The 21,593-nt window shown below is 42.8% G+C and overlaps 3 protein-coding genes across 3 annotated transcripts in view; 1 reads left to right on the top strand and 2 right to left on the bottom strand.

The window, feature by feature from the left end:
• slc1a5 (solute carrier family 1 member 5) overlaps nucleotides 1-21,593 on the bottom strand; it is a 402,415-nt gene that overhangs the window by 251,292 nt on the left and 129,530 nt on the right. The gene's annotated exons all lie outside the window — the stretch shown is intronic.
• LOC310776571 (prolactin-releasing peptide receptor) lies at nucleotides 7,545-10,420 on the top strand (the record flags this gene model as incomplete). The annotated part of the gene is made up of 3 exons (XM_083636750.1): nucleotides 7,545-8,007; nucleotides 8,761-9,158; nucleotides 10,103-10,420. 3 exons carry the CDS (start codon nucleotides 7,545-7,547, stop codon nucleotides 10,418-10,420), a joined length of 1,179 nt encoding a protein of 392 aa, XP_083492876.1.
• The window catches only part of gpr184 (G protein-coupled receptor 184), a 7,209-nt gene continuing 1,126 nt past the window's right edge, over nucleotides 15,511-21,593 (bottom strand). Inside the window, exon 2 of the mRNA XM_083636916.1 lies at nucleotides 15,511-19,523. Coding sequence (XP_083493042.1) covers nucleotides 18,458-19,465 — 1,008 coding nt within the window. The 5' untranslated portion in view covers nucleotides 19,466-19,523 and the 3' untranslated portion in view covers nucleotides 15,511-18,457. The remainder of the gene's footprint in view (nucleotides 19,524-21,593) is intronic.

Genomic DNA, 21,593 nt, shown 5'->3' with positions numbered 1-21,593 from the left:
CTATGGAAGGGGTGTTCAAGAGCTAAGAGGGAGTAATGCATTACTAACATTCAAAAGCTGTTTGCCAATCGCTGTTAAAACCAAAAGAAGGAGAAGAAGCATGAACACAAGTGATACTACTGTACATTTCCAAACAAAATCATTCTGAAGTTGTCCGCTTTTGTCTGTTTGGTAAGTAGACTAAGAGCTTTCAGCTGTGTTTGGAATGATTCATTTTATTGGAAATATTATTGTTAGATTTTCTATTTCAACATTTGAAATTTGTAATCTTTCTGTTTTGAATGTGTTTTTGACTGTTTTGAGAGCAGTGTGTTATCATTTGAAAAGGTATATCAGACATTAAATTTTAGGGCTGGGCAAAGACCAATTTTATCACTTGGTCGAAGGAAAATGTTTGAAAATCAGAATCAGCTTTAGCCTATTGGCCAAGTACATACTGTACCTACAAGGAACTTGACTCCGGTATATGTTGCTCTCAATGTACTTAGCTACAGTACACAGGAAAAACAAAGTATATGCATACAAGCTAAAACAAACAAACAAGGACAGCGAGCAGAGGTACATAAAACAAGTTAACTGCTATTTACATTATATAGAATAAATGTGATGATAGAATAGATTAGGAAAAGAATATAACTTGAATTGCCACACGACCAGGGCCGGTGGTATTTGTTTTCGGTACAGGGTGTGAAGACACTGCATCTCAGTTACATTACAAAAAGTGCATTACAATTAAGTGCATACAGACAAGACCGGTGACAGTGCAAAGTTACAGACAGACAACAACCTTTTGACAGACCAAGACAATACATACATAGAGTCACATAGGCATAGTGGCAGTCCTTGTGTTAACGTTCAGAGTTCTGATAGCTGTGGGGAAAAAACTGTTTTTGAAACGGGTGGATTTGGTGGCCAGTGACCTGAATCGTGGGAGAGGTCAGAGATGATCTTTTTTGCTCGTTTTGTGACTCGTTGGTGATAAATGGATCGGATTGATGGGAGGGCAGAGCTGGTGATTTTGGAGGCTTTATTTACGATGCGTTGTAGTCTTTTCCGTGAGTGATTGTCCGTGTTTCTGTACCAGACTGTGATAGATGAAGTGATGATGCTTTCGATGATGGCTGTGTAAAAACGGACCAGGAGGCATCTGTTCACTCTGAACTTTTTTAGTTGACGGAGGAAATATAGTCTTTGGTGTCCTTTTCTAATGATGTGGTCTGTGTTGGTGTGCCATTTGAGGTTATTGCAGATATGGGTGCCTAGGAACTTGAAGGAGTCCGATGAGGTTATTGGCTGGGAGTTGATGTAGACCGGAAGTTTTGTATTTTGTTTCCGTCTGAAGTCGATGGTGATTTCTACTGTTTTGGAAGTGTTGGGTTTCGGTCCACGTGACCACGTGGGCAGGAACCAACTACAGGAATTAAACTGGCTACCTGTGGAGGCCAGGGTGGCACAAATTAGACTTACAATGGTCCATAAGATAGTCATGGATAGGGCCCCAGTATACCTCACAAACTACCTCACCAGAGTAGGAGAAGCACACAGCCACAGCACCAGAGCTAGCCCAGCCAACCTACAGTCAGTTAGGTGCAAACGGAAAATTGGCCAATGTTCCTTTGCTTTCCAGGGGCCCAGTGAATGGAATCTGCTCCCACTGGATATTAAGGAGGCCTCAAGTCAAAGCACCTTTAAAGTTAAACTTAAGAGGTGGCTGCTAGATAGGGTTCCTGAGTAAGGGACTAGGCAGAAATGGCGTGTTGTATTAATTAGTCTTCTTTTGTTATGCTGTAATAGAGTAATTTTAGTTTTAGTACTAGATAGCCAGATTTTATTATGAAACCACAGTATGTGTGGTGCAATGTCTGTATATTTAATGTACTGTATGCCTAAGAGCAAGGACCACAACGGAATTAAGTTTTTATGTACTTTTTGTGTTATCCTTGATGCCTTTTTTTTATTGTATGTACATTTAATGTATGGCATTTGCTTTTAAACGGATCATCAAATAAATCAATCTATTCAGTTGGAGGTTGTTGTCAGCACACCAGTTGACTATGCTGTCCACTGTATTCCTGTATTGTGATTCGTCGTTTTTGGTGATGAGGCCGATTATTTTTGTGTCGTCTGCGTACTTGAATATCTTTACTGAGCTGTGGTTGGATGTGAGGTCGTTTGTGTACAGGCCGAAGAATTGAGGGGAAAGGACGCAAGGACGCAACCCCATGTTGGATGTATTATGACCGATTTTGACCTTTTGTTCTCTGTTTAGCAGAAAGTGGAGGATCCAGTTGCATAAGTCTGGGTGAATGTTCATGCCTATTAATTTATTGTACAGTTTGAGTGGGTGAATGGTGTTGAAGGCTGAACTGAAGTAAATAAACAGGATGCGTACTAGGGCTGTGAATCTTCACTGGCCTCACGATTCGATTCGATTACGATTCATCTGTCAACGATTCGATTTGATTCGATTAAACGATGCATCACGATGCATCGCGATGCATCTTAAATCGATGCATCACTTTTTCCGCAATACATGATTTATTTTTTCTCACTTTCTTTTTTCTCACTGTGTGGCTACTTTTAAAATAAAAGTGCATTTGGAATTGCATTGTATTATGATCCATAATTAAAATAAACAACTGCATGTACTTACATTCTATTTTATTTGATTAAAAAAAAAATAATAATAATAATAATAATCGATTTTTGATATTTGTTAATCGATGCAGAATCGTGCACGTCCGCATCGCGATGCATCTTATAATCGATTATTTTTGACACCCCTAATGCGTACATAAGTGTTAGCTCGCTTTATACTCGCAGTGCCGTGAAGGGCGCGGGGGAGAAGCGAGGGCCGCAAGCGTCAAATGACGTCAATGTGTTGGGCGCGACCTCCGTATGCCGCCCACCGCGTACCTGAAGATTTTTCTCACAGCGCGATCTCCGCACGGCTTCTCTCCAAACATGGCCGCTTTCGAGCCACTGAGCCCTGAACACTGAGCTGTGTTTTCACCACATTTCTTGACCCATGTGGTAGGCTAAACTTTTTTTTTTTTGCAACTGTTCGTTTTTAGTCATTTCACCAAGTAAATGTGTTGTGTTGAGAGCATGATTGAGAGAGATTAAAAGCAGCACAGAGTAGGCTATCAGGGCTGAGAACTGAAACGGCTATTCGTAAAAACAAGTTTGGTGATTCATTCATGTGCTGATGTGCGGTCGTTTGAGAGGTGAAAGCGCACTCGGTAGCCTACTGCACATAATAGCGTTTCATTACGACTTTTCACGGGCTGTTCTCACTATTACCATTGTACAATAACATGCTGTTCACTTGGCTGATCACTTTTGAGTATAAAAGCATCTGCCCCAGCGCGAGGTCCGCACGTGACTCGCGGAGCTCCACCTCACAGAGCCTTGCTCGTGTATAATGAGCCCTTTAGATGAATCTAGGTGGTGTAGAGTGTGGTGGAGTGCTAGGTTGATGGCATCTTCAACAGATCGGTTAGTGCTGTATGCAAACTGGAAGGGGTCTTTAACAGATGCAGTGTGGGGTTTGAGGTGTGCTAGAACCAGGTGCTCAAATGCCTTCATGGCTACTGAAGTGAGTGCAACAGGTCTAAAATCATTCAGACAGCTCGCCTTGGAGGACTTGGGCACGGGGACGATGGTGGATGATTTAAAGCACTGTGGGACTGTACATTGACAGAGGGAGGTGTTGAAGATGGAGGTGAACACTGTTGCCAGCTGTGTGGCACAGTGGCTGAGTAGAGCAGGGCTAAGGTCGGTGGTCTGGGCAGAATCCCCCCCCCCCCCCCCCCCTAAATAATAGTAATTTATACCACCGCCCCCCCTCTCTCAGTATATTCTATTGAGTGGTCCATTTTGTTAATTGGTCTCCCAATTAATCCATGAAACAGTCAGAAAACGCCCCCCCTGCCCCTGACCGCAGTTGCTACTGCAGTTGGTTGGTTGGTCCCGACTCCCGACCACACCCACGCACTGCTGTTGGCTGGGGGCTACACAACCACTGCCCAAAGGTTGCCGCCCAGAACCTTTAGTGGACTGACCGACCAACTGACCCAACAGAGTGACTTACAGAGCTGCTGGTCGCAGCACAAAACGAGAGGAGAAAGACACAGTTTGAACATGACTTGATGGCATTCATGCAACTGCTATCACTGGTGCTGCATGTCTGGACTAGACAGATTCACACCCTCACTAAGAGGTTGATGGCTAATTGTGTGTGTGTGTGTGTGTGTGTGTGTGTGTGTGTGTGTGTGTGTGTGTGTGTGTGTGTGTGTGTGTGTGTGTGTGTGTGTGTGTGTGTGTGTGTGTGTGTGTGTGTGTGTGTGCGTGCCGTGCGTGCGTGTGTTTCTTAGCCTGTGTTTCTGGATTGTGTGTCTCTCTTTTTAAGTGGTTGTTTGCATCCTCCTCCTCCTCACCCTGGAAACAGCAGCAAGGATTTCTGACATCTTTCCATTCTACCCTCTGCATATTTCATATGTTCAGGTGCAAAGGCAATGAATGCTTTGAAAGCTAAATAATAGGTTGCCTTCTCCCCAGACAGCCAAAATAGGTTGCAGCACAGATGCATATGCATATGAATGTGACAGATAGTGGATGCAAAGGTGTGTTCGTCTCCGTGTGTGTGTGTGTGTGTGTGTGTGTGTGTGTGTGTGTGTGTGTGTGTGTGTGTGTGTGTGTGTGTGTGTGTGAATGTGTGAATGTGTGTTGATGCCAGAAAAGAAAGGAGAATGGGTGGGAGGGCTTTATGAAAAAGAAAGAAGGAGAGGGAGATGATTTGAGGGAGAGAGGTTATGTGGGTCCTTCTCTTTCTGCCTGTCTTTATCTGTCTGTCTGTCACTCTCTCTCTCTCTCTCTCTCTCTCTCTCTCTCTCTCTCTCTCTCTCTCTCTCTCTCTCACCGCTGAGTGAGAGAAAGCCATCTACCTGCCTGACTCCATATCACATTTTCAATCTGTACCTAGAAAGAAGATGATTAAAAGTGAATAAAGACGACAAAGAATGGACAAGAAAAGCAGCTGATTTGCAGAACTGAGGAGCCATCAGACATTTCAAAGATCAGCACAGGTAGGATACTCAATGGGCTACATGCACAACTCCACTACTTCCTGAAATTAGTACAGCTTCTTTATTTCCTGTCATCACTATTGGATGAACTGATTAATGTCAGGTGTGCTGCAGTCACAACAATGATCAGGCACACCTGATTAATCAGTTCATCCAATAGTGTAGGACAGGAAATAAAGAAGCTGTACTAATTTCAGGAAGTAAAAAAGTTGTGCATGTAGCCTATTTCAATTTGTTGCATAGCCATACACAGACAGACATGCATGCATGCATGTTCCCATCTCTTATAAAAGAAAAGTAGAAAGGATTAATGTTGAATATTACAGTAGTTGTTTAATTATAGTTATTCCTAATTATGGTAAGTAATTATAGTAAGTAGTTATATTTTGTAATCTGTTACAAAATTGCAGTTTGTCAATTCACAAACAAATGCTGATAAGAGAGATTTTACACTTGCTGTGTTTTGTGTGGCCTATTTGCTTATTTGATAAATGAATCATGAAATTACAGTATGTATACAAATACAACCCACACACACACACACACACACACACACATACATACATACATACATACATACAGTACATACATACATAAATTTTTGCATTTCTGAGAATTCTGTACATTCCCATCAGAATAGCATCAAGTCGATAACTCTGTCCCTAGAGAAAAAGACACGTTCTCACTATAAAATTGAACGTTCAGTATACTGAGTTTGAAATCTTCTCATCTCAACAGCACCCAGTATACAGTATGTTCAATATACCACTTATATACCACTAAGTACATTTTCTCTCTGAAAACTTTAAACATTGCCATTGATCGAAAACGCAGTACTAAAAATCAGCATCTTGTGTGGCAAATAAGGCAGAGAAAAACACAGAAAATAAATTAATATGCAAACTCCCCCGTAATGCAAATTCAAACTGTCATTTTATCAGACCTGCTTATGATTTTTTTTTTCATATTTTATTTTATAATTTTCAGAACATAGAAAGCAAAAACAGGCTCAGACAAAAACAAACAAAACATACATATATCAACATTAATATAAAAAAATAGCGCTACCAGCCGCATCAAGTTCCCATGTGCTTGTAAGAAATGTGCGTGCAAGGGGTCCATGAGAAGTCAGCCGAGCAAGTTACTTGTCATTCTTAACCTCATTTAAGTAGTCTATAAAATAATGGGTCCCAGATGATTGTGAATTTCCTACATGAATTGGTCCTCAGGAACCGAAGTCTCTCCATATGTATAAATGAGACCATGTCTGTCAGCCACAGCTGAAAAGAAGGTGGAGAGGGGGACTTCCACTCCTTCAAAATGAGTCTCTTGGCGATAGTCGTCCCCTGCGTCAGAGACTGTTGTATAGCCGTAGGGAGGACGAGCAGAGAGGACTCTGAGCAGCCGAAGATGGCGAGTTCCACCTCCGGCTGAAGGGTCGCTTTATAAGCCTTAGAGTACCAATCAAATATTTTGGCCCAGAATCCAGACAGTGAAGGACAAATCCAAAAAACATGGGACAATGTACCCTCTGACACCCGACACCTTTCACATAGTGGTGAGACAGAAGGGTAGATCTTGTGCAACCTGGACTTTGAATAATGAAGACGATGAGTGACCTTAAATTGGATCAGTTAGCCCTGCTTATGATTAACTGTGACCTGGTATTTATGGTTCATGTTTGCCTAGCCTCTGCCGCCAGCTCACTTTGAATGTCTCAGGAGATTGGAGTTATCCAATATTGATATTGTGTGGTCACTATGAGTCAGTGTTATCTGGCACAGTTGAAGTCCCCCTTCCTGTTTTGCATTTTGAGGGTTCTCAAGTCCCATCATGCCTCAGAAATGAGCTCCTGGGTCTGCACGGTTTCCACTATAGGCCATGGCAACAGCGTTACCAGGCAAAGGTGGATTTCTTCCAAGGCGTCAGATAAAGTGGACAGTGTGAGACCAGCTTGGATCGGAACACATGTCCCTGCTGTATAATAATAGCCTCCACGTATGACATTTGAGATTAAATAATGCAGTGCCCCTGAGAGAGCATGGCCCTAATGAGGAGAGTGCTGCTAAAGCAGTAAAGGTTAGTAACAGCTTTAGAATTGAATTGAAGTTTTTCAAACGTGTCCTTCAAAACTAGTCCACTGATGTGTTACAGTACACAACTTCTACACATCCATCTTATGTCATGTACGTATATAAATATAAAATTGATTGATTGATTGATTGATTGATTGATTGATTGATTCAGTATTTCCACTAAAAGAGTTGATCAGATGTGAATCATTTATACAAATGGTAATAGCAAAAAGAGTCATCAACTGGAACACCGCCTATGAGGCTGCCAACTGTGTAGCATACATGACCCCATCATGTTGGCTGTGTCTTTATTTATTTTTTATAATATTTTCTTTTGATTATTATTTTTATGATAGGGAGGTGTGCCTGAGAGATCTTAGAGATGGATATCTTCATGGATGAGGACTTCAGCAGCCCCACTAACACCAGTCCTGAATCAGGACGAGAACAACTAGTAGGCAGTGAAAGTCAAGGGCTCAACCGCACCAACCCCCTGGGCATGTTTTCAGGCATGGAGCTTCTTCTGCGCTTCAAGCCACTCTTCCTGCCTCTCTACTGCCTCGTAGTGGCCGTGGCTGGTGTTGGCAACTCTTTCCTGTTGGCCTGCATCTTGGCGGACAAAAGGCTCCACAATGCCACCAACTTTTTCATCGGTAACCTCGCGGCCGGTGACCTGTTGATGTGTCTGAGTTGCGTGCCACTGACGGCGTCTTACGCCTTCGATCGCCGCGGCTGGGCGTTTGGACGGCCTCTCTGCCACCTGGTCTACTTGCTGCAATGTGCCACGGTGTTTGCATCAGTGCTTTCCCTCACCGCCATCGCAGTGGACCGCTACATCGTCATAGGTAGGAGCGGGACCTCAGCCATTATTTGTTTAGGTTCTGTTAGACTCAGCCCTCAGTCTTAATCCGTTTCACTCCTGTAAGACTGAGAATATTACTATTTAAATCTTTGCATAACATTAGGTGGCGCTGTTGGAAGCCTTGCATCGGAGAACCAATCATGAGTGTTGTGGGCGGGCCTGCTTTCTGGGGGCAGTGACGCTCATGCAGAACCGGTGTCTCGCAAAACATTGCCGCGTTTGCGGAGAAACATATTAATCACTTAGAAACAAACATAACCTGTTAATAGGACGTGTTTCATCCGGCCCCGGCGGCTAGAGGTCTTTCCCCCAGCGATAAGCCCGACTCCCTCCAAGAGTCGAGGCTAACGTTACAGAGCCTGCTGATGACTTCACAGTAGCAAGCGGACCACTTCCGGGTAGGAAACATTATTGTAAAATAAACAACGGGTATAAACTCTCTTTGCAGCACATCGGTGTCTTGCTCTATATTGGAACTATGGAACATTGCATTGCCGCTACCAAATAAAATTCTAATAATAAATGTAGGCGTGTCTGCTGCCGGGCCTTTCTCGCCGGGCTCGGAGAGACAGTTTCTGACAGTGAAATTCCCAGACGTTTGGTGGCGCAGCTCACCAAACGTCTGGGAGCCGAGACTAAGGTTCTGTAAGCCCAGTTATTTTCATAACTATACATAGCTACGTCATAATGCATTCTTTCTTATTGTGTCAAATCTATGTTTTCCTGCTTGTCTCAGCTCACCCTATACGGAGGAGGATCTCAGTGTGGGGCTGTGGGGCAGTGGCTGTGGGTGTGTGGCTTGTATCTCTGGGCCTGGCTGCCCCTCCGTCGCTCCACATGCGCTACCTGGATTTCCGACCCACCGGCATTGACCTGGTGGTGTGCGAGGAATTCTGGCCAAATAGCGGCCATCTGCGCTTGCTCTACTCCTGCTTTATTCTCATAGCCTCCTACATGATCCCGCTGCTGTCGGTCAGCGTGTCCTACTGTGCCATCACTGTCAGCCTGAGACGCCACGCGCTGCCTGAGGAGACGAGCCACAGCCAGCACCGCTGGAGCCAAAGGAGGAAGAAGACCTTCTCTCTGCTGGTGGCCTCTGTGCTGGCCTTTGCTCTCTGCTGGCTGCCGCTGCAGGTGGGTCGTAAAAAGCTGGTGTTGGACTCGAAAATATAGCCAAACTACTGTACAAGCCATTTGTATAGCTGGTACCTTATGGTAAAGACACACTGCAAGCGGTTTCACCAGGCGGGACAGCGGAGGCAAATGGGTGGATCAATTAGTGAAAATTGCAGCACAGTATCCAATCAGACTTGAGTAAAACACCCGCTTTTACTTTCATTTTATGCAGCATGTGGTTGATTTTCTAATTGCTTTCTTTCCTGCCGTTACACCTCGTTCCTTACTGCTTACCTAATCTATTCAGTGTTGATTGAGAGGGACCATGGTTTTGAGGTAGGATAAGAAGGGAGATCAAGTTTGGAGACGTGAGAACGACTGTAAAGTCTTCACTGGAATGATTTAATTATAGACATCATTAACCACATAAACAATTGCACATCGTCGTGTAATGCAGATGCTAAGGGGTGGGATTTGATCAGGATTTCATCATCATATTAAAGGGATAATCCACATTTTTTCAAGTCGAGCCCTATTTGCTACTTCCCAATGATGATGTTGATTGATAGGGTTCTTTCTCAGCACAATCCATCTTGTTCCTCATAGTAGCTCTGGAAAGTTGGGGGGAAACAAATACAAGGTCAGTGGGGTCACGCTCCTGTATGTACAACCAATCAACATCATCATTCCTAGCAAATAAGGATAGACTTTAAAAAAAGTTGAACTATCCCTTTAATGGGGAAAGACACTTTTTTTGCAGTAGTGATGAATAGACATGGTTATCAGCAAGCATATTTCAATTATAAAACTTTCAATGTTAAATTACCACTAACATTGAACCTTGAACCCCATCAAACCACAAACAAACAAGTGCCTTTCTGGAATCGTTTTAAGGGGCATGTATTGTCAAGACTGTATTACATATTGTATGCAATTACAAGTATTCCCATGTGGGTGTGTAGGTGCTGAACCTGTTGCTGGACCTGGACCCAGACTTCAACATCATAGGGAAGCGCTACGTAAACGTCTTACAAGTCTGCTGCCACTTGGTGGCTATGAGCTCTGCCTGTTACAACCCTTTCATCTACGCCTCACTGCACAGCAAGGTCCGCCTTCACCTGAAAGGCTACATCTGTCCTTGCCGCACTGGTCAGCAGGAGGCGGTGGAGAGGAGGACATCCGAGGCCGATCCCCCGCTATGCCTGTCTCCACCAACAGATGGTGCACAAGCCAAAACCTGCACCCACAACACTGATGCTGATGGCCAACACCCATTTTAGGACACATTTCACATTTCCCCATCTTCCTCTGGCAGCTGAGGTTGGGCATCAAGGCATTTGGACCTGTTTTGTGCAGTTTCACCAGAGGCAGCACTAAATAAGGCCACTAATGAAGAAAAAGTGAAGCGGCCGAATCCAGACCACGGTGTAGTTTAGCGTGATGGGGAAGATGAAGTCATCCCTCTGGATCCCTGTGTTTGTCTTGGATGTCGGCAGAGCTTCTGGAGCAGATGCTGAGCAGATCTTGCACTTTAAACAGGGCCAAGGCCATAAACAGTACCGTGACCTGGCGCTGATGACTGAGTAGCTGCTGACATGATTGGTGCTGATGGCTGGACTGAAGCTGGAATCAGAGCTGGCGTGCAGTAATGTAGTGAATGTCGACTCGAGGGAGTTGACCTTACTTTGAACTCTTCTCACTGCCCATGCATTACAGAACAACTAGAGGAGCTGCCAAGACACAATGCGATCTCCATATTAATCTTTTCATTATTTAGGCTGCTTTATTACCTTTGTGTGTCATGTGTGTATGTATGTTTGTGCATACAAGTGTGTGTACTTAAATGTGGATATGGATAAATAAGATTATGTATTACAGAAATTTCAGCAACCTGCAGCTAATATGTTGCCTTCAATCTCCTGTTAGTAAAATATAATCTAGTAGACCAAATGATGTTTTCCCAGTATACGAGCATGAGCAAGTAAAGCAACCGAAAACCACCACTCTGCCACCAATGTACATAATGTGTCAATCACCGCTAATTTCCTAGCCTAAATGTCCCATTGAGTGTGGTTAATGGAAATCAAGTCAATCATTTAGGGAAACCTCTATTAAAAGAGTCACCAGAGACGTAACCCTGACATATTCTAAGTAACATTTTAACTCAGAAGACTTGACGTGCTACACTTTTGATTGCTACTTGTGATGAAGGTAATATTTTGTTGTGTTTATCTTTATTTTTGAGTGGGCAAAATGTATGTATTTATTAATTTGTTAATTAAATTATTGATTGATTGATTGATTGATTGATTGATTAACTGATTGATTGATTGATTGATTTGTTTGTTTGTTTGATCATAGCATATTGCACATGATAAAAGTATTATAGTGCAGGCTGCACTGCCATCAAACTTATTCATCAATATAAAGTTTGACAAAACTGCTCAGATCTAATGAAACTCAGTGCAAGCCAATAAGCCTAAGCCTGCCAGCCTATGCTGTTGTTGCCAACCATCACCTTTTAAGTTGAACAACAATCAGATTACTTTGTCTGTTTCTGAGAAGCGAGGCTGCACTGCCCTTTTTTCCCGAAGTGAACCTTCCTTGAGACAGGATTCAACTCTACCCAATTAGATTAGTGCCCTGATGCGCTTTCTGAGAGCATCTTGGGACTTGTCATTATCGCCGACCTGAAAGGTACCTGTACTGACGGTTGGGGTTAGGCAAGGAAAGCCACTTGGTTGGGGTTAGGGTTTGGATATGGGTCAGGTTTAGAAACGGGAGGTGAATGGAAGGCGGTGGTGGGGACCGGCCTGCGGCTTCCCGGGGGATAGGAAGCCCAGCACTTCCAACGCTGGGCTTCACCCGGCGTTAGGATGCGGCCCACCGGGGCCAGTGAGAAAGACGGGGGGTGCCGGTGTCAGTGCTGGAGCCGGTACGTCAGAATATGCCTTGGAGGGGTACGTTTAGCATCGTCAGAGCGATGCCTTTGACAAATAGTCAACGTAGGACGAGATGGGAATGAGAATGCATTGTCCCATCTTATTGGCAGAGACAGTGGTTTCATTGTGTATATATATATATATATATATATATATATATATATATAAAAGGAACTAAATAAAACAGCAGCCAGTCAGGAACAAGTCCAAAATGTAGACAGCACACTCCAAAGATGATGACCAAAATTTGTCCAAAAGACTTGATTTATTGAGAACACGTTTCGCAGACATGCTTCATCAGGTTCATTCACAAAGTGGAGATCACAAACACCTTTGTAGCAGGCCATGTGACAGAACGGCCCGCCCCTCAATGAACAGCTCAATCAATCAATTAACATTATAAGAAAAGAACAAAAATGCATATGCCAGTAGGCTGAAAACATTAAGATGTGACAATTCATGTCTACATAAAACATAGCTATATTTTATACATATACAGTAGATCCACATGTGAGAGGATAAAAATATCCTCTATGGCTATGATCTGAGACATATAAGTCCCCAGTCAGCTGAGTAACATAATAATAATTTACTCAGCTGACTGGGGACTTATATGTCTCAGATCATAGCCTATATATTTTTATCCTCTCACATGTGGATCTATATACGTATAAAATATAGCTATGTTTTATGTAGACATGAATTGTCATCTTAATGTTTTCAGCCTACTGGCATATGCGTTCTTGTTCTTGTTCTTTTCTTATAATGTTAATTGATTGATTGAGCTGTTCATTGAGGGGCGGGCCCTTCTGTCACATGGCCTGCTACAAAGGTGTTTGTGATCTCCACTTTGTGAATGAACCTGATGAAGCATGTCTGCGAAACGTGTTCTCAATAAATCAAGTCTTTTTGACTAATTTTGGTCATCATCTTTGGAGTGTGCAGTGCAGTCTACATTATGGACTTGTTCCTGGCTAGCTGCTGTTTTATTTAGTTCCTTGGATTTATCTTGCTGTGACCTGCACCTCCCTTTGGATGTGGACTAGTAACTTTCTTTTATATATATACATATACACATATACAACACTGTATATATTGTGTTTTTGTATTTCTAGTTATTTATATTTATAAAATTCCCTGCATGCATTTGCATAATGAAAGTTACAATCTATGGCGCTTGTGTTGCTAATTAATTATTAAAGTCGAGCTGAACCCAAAAATGACTTTTCTTTTCTTTTAGTTCAAATACCTGGGTATGCAGTGCACCTATTTAATAATGTATGCAAAAAAAACACAAAAATCAAATTTCTTTAGTTTTTCATACTTTTTCACATCAAAAGTTCATTTTTCAAGATTTCATTGATAACAGTAATCTACAGTTTGCTGACGTCACCTAGTAGTACTATCAAATTTCTACCCCATTTCAACCAATCATATCATGACATGACAGCTGTCAATCAAATCTTCATTTCAGGATAATTTTCTCTTCCAAATGAAGTAGAAAATGGCGCCTACTGCCTGTCATCTGGCAGAATTCCTATCCCATAAACTAACTACTAACTTGGCCAATTGTATGAAACATGAACAAAAAACAAAAACAATAATCTAAGAATGCAAAGAAATGTAACTGGTCGACAGAATTGTCAAATCAAATCATCGACACCGTATATGGTCCGCCTCTCAATTTGTTTTCAGTCTCTGATGCTCGTGCTAGTGCATTCCGTTCCGGTTCACCTCGACTTTAAATGTGTGTTTTGCATTCAGAAATGTTGGCTAAGTGCTTGGCTCTAATTGTTAAGATCTCTTGCTGTGTCATTGAACAGAGAGCAGCAGGGATGTATTGTATTCAGCAGGAATATTAACTGATTAGCATTGTTTGCGCATTGTTTGCTCATTGTAGAGGAAATGAGAAATAGTTTATTATGCCTTATCTATCAACACTAAAAGAACACTTATTCTAAGAATAGCTCAATTTATTAATGCATTCAGACCAATCCCACATGTTGTGTCTGAGTCAGACCAACTCATCAATAAGTCTGCCTGCTGCCCAAGAGACCTCATTAAAAGTTCAATCTGGATAGAATGGCTCAATATCGAAGTCCTAATACCATGCATGGTGGAATGTAGCCTGAAGTCATTTTCATCTTGAACGTGACTGCAATTTAAAACATGCAAAAATATGAAGTCAGACTTTCTCAAAGAATGCTGCTTTAAACTGCCTAAGGCATAGTTGTAATTATGTGAGGTCTAATCCAGTGAGAAAAAATAGTTCCCCTCACGCCCTCAAAGACAACCTTAAGAAAATATTTTACAGAAATATTTTACAGTGATTTCTTTTGCTAATTTGTCTCTATTTTTTCTCTCTGCCTCTCTCCTAAACAAAGATTCCTGGCTTCTCTTGAGAGTACATGTGAATATAAGAAATCTCTGAGCCAGGGTCAGCATTATAAACATCTTATGATGAAAGACTGGATGGATGAACCTTGACAACCTCAGGGTTACATGTAATACTGGTACTCTAGCACTCTGCTGGTGGCATATTGATGTGCACAGCAAGGAGCACTATTGCCTGAGAGAGCCACTGTATGAATAAGGGACCAAACATCCAACAAAGCAACAACAGGAGACCTAAATGCTTTCACTTACATAAACACAACACACACACACACACACACACACACACACACACACACACACACACACACACACACACACACACACACACACACACACACACACACACACACACACACACACACACACACACACCACTGCTGTCTGTCTCATGAATGCAACCTGTGCCCACACCAGGCATAGTGAAGTGCTTGAATTAATGTATGGCCTTATAATCCCCCAGTTCCCCTGTTTCTCTGGAAACGTTTAACATGTCATATTACAAGATGTAAAAACCTCCACTGGCTTCCAATACAGCACCGGATCCATTTAAAAATCCTCCTCATCACTTACAAAGCTCTCAATAATCTCGCCCCCCCCCCCCCCCTCCCCCATACCTGACAGATCTCCTCCATCGCCGCTGATGCCAACCTTCTCACCCGCATCACACCTTGGGGGACAGAGCATTTGCCATCGCTGCCCCAACCCTCTGGAATTCCCTGCCCCTTAACATCCGAAATTCTGACACACTCACTTCTTTCAAAAACCAACTCAAATCCCACCTTTTCAAGAAAGCCTACAGTATCTGACTTCCACCTCCACCATCCTCCTTCACACTGTAACCTCTTTATCTGTTCTGTATCTGTGTATGTTTGTTAAATGGTTAATTGTTTTCATGTAAAGCGTCTTTGAGTGTTTAGAGAAGTGGTATATAAGTCCGATCTATTATTATTATTAAAATCCCCGGAGATTTTCTGCGTGAATTCAACAGCAACCAAAAAATCAGAACTGTTCAAACCATTGGTTTATTTGGATTTAAATTCAACACGTTTCACAAAAACATGGACATGCAAAATACACAATTAGCCATGCACATAATCACAATCACAATATCCTCATATCTGAGGGAACACACAAGAGCTCTTCAATTCCAGCAGTGTCCAACCAGAACCAGAAGAGGCTGCCATCGAGCAACCCATCAACAGGAGAGCATGAACCTGCCAACAATCCAATTAAAGAGCTCTGATGCATGTTATACAACCCCCTCATCTTCAGTGTGCAGGACATGAGAAGATAAACGCAGAAAGACAGCAGTCTGGCCCTCTCAAAAGACGCCTGATTGTCTAGATGAAGGGTTGATGAGGGCGTGTACATAATACACTCACTCACTCACATATCGAGGGCTTAAGGCCTAAATATACTTCTGCGTCAAAGCCCTCGCCGAATGCAACGAGGGGTGACCTGACGGAGCCGGATTTCTTAATTAGGTGATTGCCCTAATTATGATGTCATAGAGCAGGCGAGGCCGCGACATGCAGTGGTCATCAGTGATGTCATAGGAGCAAGTGACCTATGGGCGCAGTCCTATTAATATCCTAATGAATATTTAGGTCAATATTAGATTAATGTAAATAACGTTAATATTACCATGAAATAACTGGTCAAGATGAGCTCTGATAGTAAGACTGCTGGTAGCCCGCAGTGTTATGAGGAGTTTTACAGGTCTTTGAATGTGTCCCACAGAGGATGCAATATTTTTTCCTATGGTAACGGAATGACCCACCCTACTGCTATATTTGTATTAAAATGAACGTGTTTTACAATTGTTTACTTAAAGGTCCCATTCCGTGCAAAAGCTGTTTTTACTTGCACATATAAATGCATATATACTGCTGTTAAAGTTCTCCTCAAGAACTTTAATCTTGATCCAAACCTGATTGGTTGGATCATAGATTTCCTAACGAATAGACCACAGTGTGTAAGAGTTAATGGTGCTCTTTCCAACCTGCTTTTCTCTTCCACCGGTTCTCCTCAAGGTTGCTGTCTCTCCGATCTCCTTTTTATTCTGTACACTAATGATTGTTGTAGTAACTATGTGAACAGATACATTTTAAAGTATGCCGACGATTCTGTCATTGTCAGCCTTTTAGAAGGGGAGAAACAGGACCATGGGCCGGTTGTAGATGATTTTGTTACTTGGTGTGATCAATCTTTCCTCCAGTTAAATGTGTCCAAAACTAAGGACATGATCATTGACTTTAGAAAATCACCACCCAGCTCATCATCTACTGTGATCAAAGGTGCTGACATTGACATAGTAGATAACTATAAATATCTGGGTATTGTTATCGATAACAGACTGTGTTTCGAGTCCCATGTTAACGCTACCTTCAATAAGGTCCAACAGCGCCTTTTCTTTTTGAGAAAAATGAATTCTTTTAGTGTTTCTACTGAGATGATGACTCTATTTTACAAGAGCTTCATTCAGTCCGTTTTAACCTTTTGTTTTATCGCTTGGTTCGGCAACTTAAATTTGTCAAACACAAACAGACTTAATAGTCTTGTCAAAATATCGAGCAAGATCTCTGGGACCAACCAGACCAAGCTCTCAGAGATCTATTCTCTACATGTCCTCAGAAAGGCACACGCCATTCTGGACTGCCAGAACCACCCACTACAAAGTGAGTTCGAGCTCTTACCTTCTGGTCGGCGTTTCAGAGCGCCTGCCAGGCGCACAAAGAGGTTCCACACCTCTTTCGTCCCTAGCGCCATTAACAAGCTTAACAGCAACTAGCTCCCCACTGCACTCCTTTCGGACACTCGCATATTTGCACATTATTTTTTGCACTGTATCTACACTTGTGTTTGCTCTGCGGTATGGGTTTGAAAATGACGTTGTGTGCTCGAACTCCTTGTTTACTTGTTTGCTGTTTGCCGTTTGTCATGCTCTCTTGTTGTCTTTGTTGTACTTTGTTTTGTATTTTATCTTGCTGCAAAATCAATTTCCCCTAGGGGACAATAAAGTGAACTCAACAACTCAACTCAACTCAACAAGTTATCCCTCCCTGTAATGAGTGGTCACAAGCTCAGAACTGCCACAGTTGGATTTGTCCCTATCCAGTTTCCCCCTGCAGTCTCCTTCAAGCCACACCCCCAAACGCTCTGTTCCCCCAGACGGGGTATCGGGACGTCACGATGGTCCTCAAGCATACTGCGCGGGTCTCTCTCACACAAGCTATCTGCACCATTTTGTCTATAGCCACAAAATTAACACTTGTAGCTGGAGCGACGCCAACTGTACGTGATCCAGCACCTGCGGAGGTGCATTCGGTAAGTCTAGGCATTTTGAGATGTCCTCTTTAGCGTAGCAACGTTAAGTTAGCGATAGCGTTAGTTGTGGACACAACGAAGCGTGCTGGTCCACAGACGCTAATCTGATTGGCCGCTGGGAGCCTGGGGCGGGCTCTCCCTCAGCGGCCAATGGGAACTGTTAGTTCTGAATATATTATAGAAACAGACCATTCTTGGGACGCAACGAGATGAGGAAGGGACAACTCCGTCACAACAAACGGGGTTGCTATATTTTCGACAAATTAATCCAGAATCATGTTTTATGGAACAGAGACACACGTTTTTAAGAGGTTACAGCTGCACGAATTGGGACCTTTAACATATGCCCATATACTGTACAGACAATGTTACTTTGTGCCAAAAAGGTGTATTTCACTCTTTTGCCATTAAAAAAAAAGGTAAACAAAGATAATTAAGTATTGTTTTCATAGTAATGCTCAATCTGATCAAATATTGTGCTTAGTAGGCTATGTGGTAACGGCAGGCGGGCAGCTGATCAAAATTGTTTTTGCTCTCCAGTGTCAAATCTACTATAACGCACTTACTGTACTGTACGCCCCTTTGGTTCCAAGCCCTCGATAAACACACTCACACACATGCACAGACGTTCACACTCATACAGCTTCCCCTTCATATTAAATGTCTATTAGGGTCCGTGGTCAGAGGACAGCCCTGCTCTGTCTGTGTCCTTTGACGTCTCCTGCAACACAGTTTCACCTCCTCTCGCATCCCGTTGCTGACCAGCGCGTACAGCACAGGATCCACCACACAGTTCAGACTGGACAGAGCCAGCGTGCAGGAAAAGTAGAAGCGCATGGTGGTTTCAAATTGGCAGTAACTCCCACCACCAGTGGTGTCCTTGCTGAGGTAGAAGGCGAGCGAGCGTGCCAGCAGGAGGATGTGGTAGGGGGCAAAGCAGAACGAGAAGATACCGATCACCCCGAAGGAGAGCAGGCGGACCTTCCTCTTGGCCTGGGCGGTCAGGCCGGGGCTCTGGCCCACAGTGGCCAGTACCTTCCAGTAGCTCACCGCCAGCACCAACAGGGGCAGCAGGAATCCAAAGCCCACTCTCAGCAGGTTGAATAAGGCGACGGGCCCCGGCATGGGGTAGGTCTCATAACAACGGTCAGTGCCATTGTTCTCGTCATGGACATCCACAAGATTGTCTTTGACCAGCAACACCACGTGCAACACCACCACCACAACCCAGACAGAGAGGCACTGCACCCAGGCGTAGCGGGAGGTGCGGTGGGTCTTGGAGCGGAGGGGGAAGGTGACCACCACGCAGCGGTCCACTGAGATGCAGCAGAGCAGGAAGATGCTGACGTACATGTTGCTGTAGTAGATGAAGCCGACTACGCTGCAGGAGGCACTGCCGAGCTTCCACTTGTGGTCCTGTTGGTAGTAGTTGATCCAAAGGGGTATGGTGAAGATGAAGATGAGGTCGGAGATGGACAGATTGAGGAGGAATATGGCCAGAACATTTTGGCTCCGCACTTGATTCAAGATGGGGCCCAGAGTCAGGGCATTGAAGATCAAACCAAAGATGAAAGCCAGGATGTACACGCCCATCATTAGGTCGCTGATGTAGCTCTTCTCAATATGCACACACATAGTTGAGTTCGTTGAGTTCATCATTGTTGCTCCAGATTTGTTTGCCAGTTTCTTGGTTGCAGCCCATTCAAAGAAATTGCACCTGCAAGTGGAAAAACAGCAGTTTGTAACATTTTGTATAAATTGGCTCCCACTGTGACACAATTGAGATTAACTTAACTTAACCCCTTGACTTAAAATATAATACAATTCTTATTTCAAATATGCTTTTTGCATCCCCCTTCCTATTTCATGGTTCAATGAGCTCAAGAGATGGATGAAATCACTTGACTGTCCCCTCTGAAGTTGTTGAATTAGTTTGACTTCAATTTGCACACACAGTTCGACTAGGAATGAAGATTGCCAAATTCTCTCCTTATTGCCAAAAAACCACATTATCCATGGCTGCAGTTTTCCTAAATGTAACGTATTAACTGTCCTATTTGTTTTTTTTAAACTGAGAGCAACAGGGAGCTAACGCCTTATTTCACATAAATGAGATTTTCCTTGCTGATTACATTATGTTAATGATGCTTTCATGAAATTCTCTATAAAACTGTCACACTTAGGCTATGGCACGCACGGCATGGTCTAAAACTGAGGGGCAGGCAGGGGCGGCACAGACTGTGAGTCACAAAGTGTTCATTTGCATTTTGATGTAAGCGATGCTTAAAACTGAAACATAATCTGTGCAATAATATGCATTTGTGAGTCAGTGGGTAGAAAACAACCCACTGGCAGATACAAGGAGTTAATCAGAACAGGGTGAATAGGGCATCTCTCCCAGACAAGTGGGATTTAGATGTTTACTGTGGTGTGGAGAATGCATAATGTGATCTTCACACATTATGTGAATTTATCACCTTAATTGCTTCCATGTTTCACTGAATAGATAGATGCATGATGGTCAGAGCCAATCCATGGCAGAGCTGTGAGTCCTGCCTGTTACACAGAGTCCATTTCACTCCAGTTTCAACTGTTATGGGGATGAAACCGCACAGCTGCTGAAAAATAGTTTGGCAGCAAATCTAAATGTCATGCCATTTTGGGCCATGAGTAATAATAATAAAGCCACCTGTAGATGATACATCATCCCTTAAATCACCTCCTACAAAGGCAAAATATGATCATCACTTCCTTTAATGTGAAAGAAGAGTGCCTCAAATATCTTTTTAGTTTTTATAGAGGGATTTTATTGTGTCAATTTCCATCACTATCTCTGTGGTTTCTGTCAGGAAATTAAACCTGATCTGTACAGTTATCTCTGGCTATTTTTCTGTCTCTCACTTTGATATTAGCACTTTTCTGTTTTGTTCTATCAGGCTTGACTGTGGTGTGTTTATAGAAGCAGGAAGCGCCTAATGCCATTAGCGTCTGGGCAGAGATCAGCTATCCCATCTAAATTCAATAATGGAGAAGCCATTTAGAGTAGCCTCCTCAAGTGAACGTGTGTGTGTGTGTGTGTGTGTGTGTGTGTGTGTGTGTGTGTGTGTGTGTGTGTGTGTGTGTGTGTGTGTGTGTGTGTGTGTGTGTGTGTTTAATTAAATGGATTTTTCATAAAGCTTTAAAATAATCACACTGGACAGCTATAAGGTTTTTTCCCCCCATTAAAACGGTCTGAAGGGGGAATTCTGTAGCAACAGCTGACACATTTCAGAAAATTATTCATAGAATGTTGGTTTGTCATCAGTCTGGCTGGTATGACTAACTGCTGGCTAACATGCTGGTTTTTCTGTGTCACCACACACACACACACACACACACACACACACACACACACACACACACACATATATATAGATATATATATATATATATCTATATATATACACCTATTATCTCTCTCTCTCTCTCTCTCTCTCTCTCTATATATATATATATATATATATATATATATATATATATATATAACCCCCCTCCAACCAGGTTTCATCTTCATCTTTTCATGTGTTTATTCATGAATCAAATGCCGTTGACACTTCCATCAATCACATACTTGTAAGTAAACACAGGCGTACTTTTCACTGCTGGTCCAGGCTTCAGTCCGTCCTCTCTTCCATCTGAGCCAAGTATGTGTTTACTAATACTATGAGGCCAGGGTTAAGCCTGCCTGCTTCATTTCATACTTTGCCTATATTATACCACCAATACTAAGAGCTGAATTTCAGCTTCT

This window comes from Poromitra crassiceps (genome assembly GCF_964638095.1).
Source record: "Poromitra crassiceps genome assembly, chromosome: 5".
Taxonomy (NCBI): domain Eukaryota; kingdom Metazoa; phylum Chordata; class Actinopteri; order Beryciformes; family Melamphaidae; genus Poromitra; species Poromitra crassiceps.
Note: the sequence above shows the minus strand (reverse complement) of the source record. Positions and strands in the feature narration are given on the sequence as shown.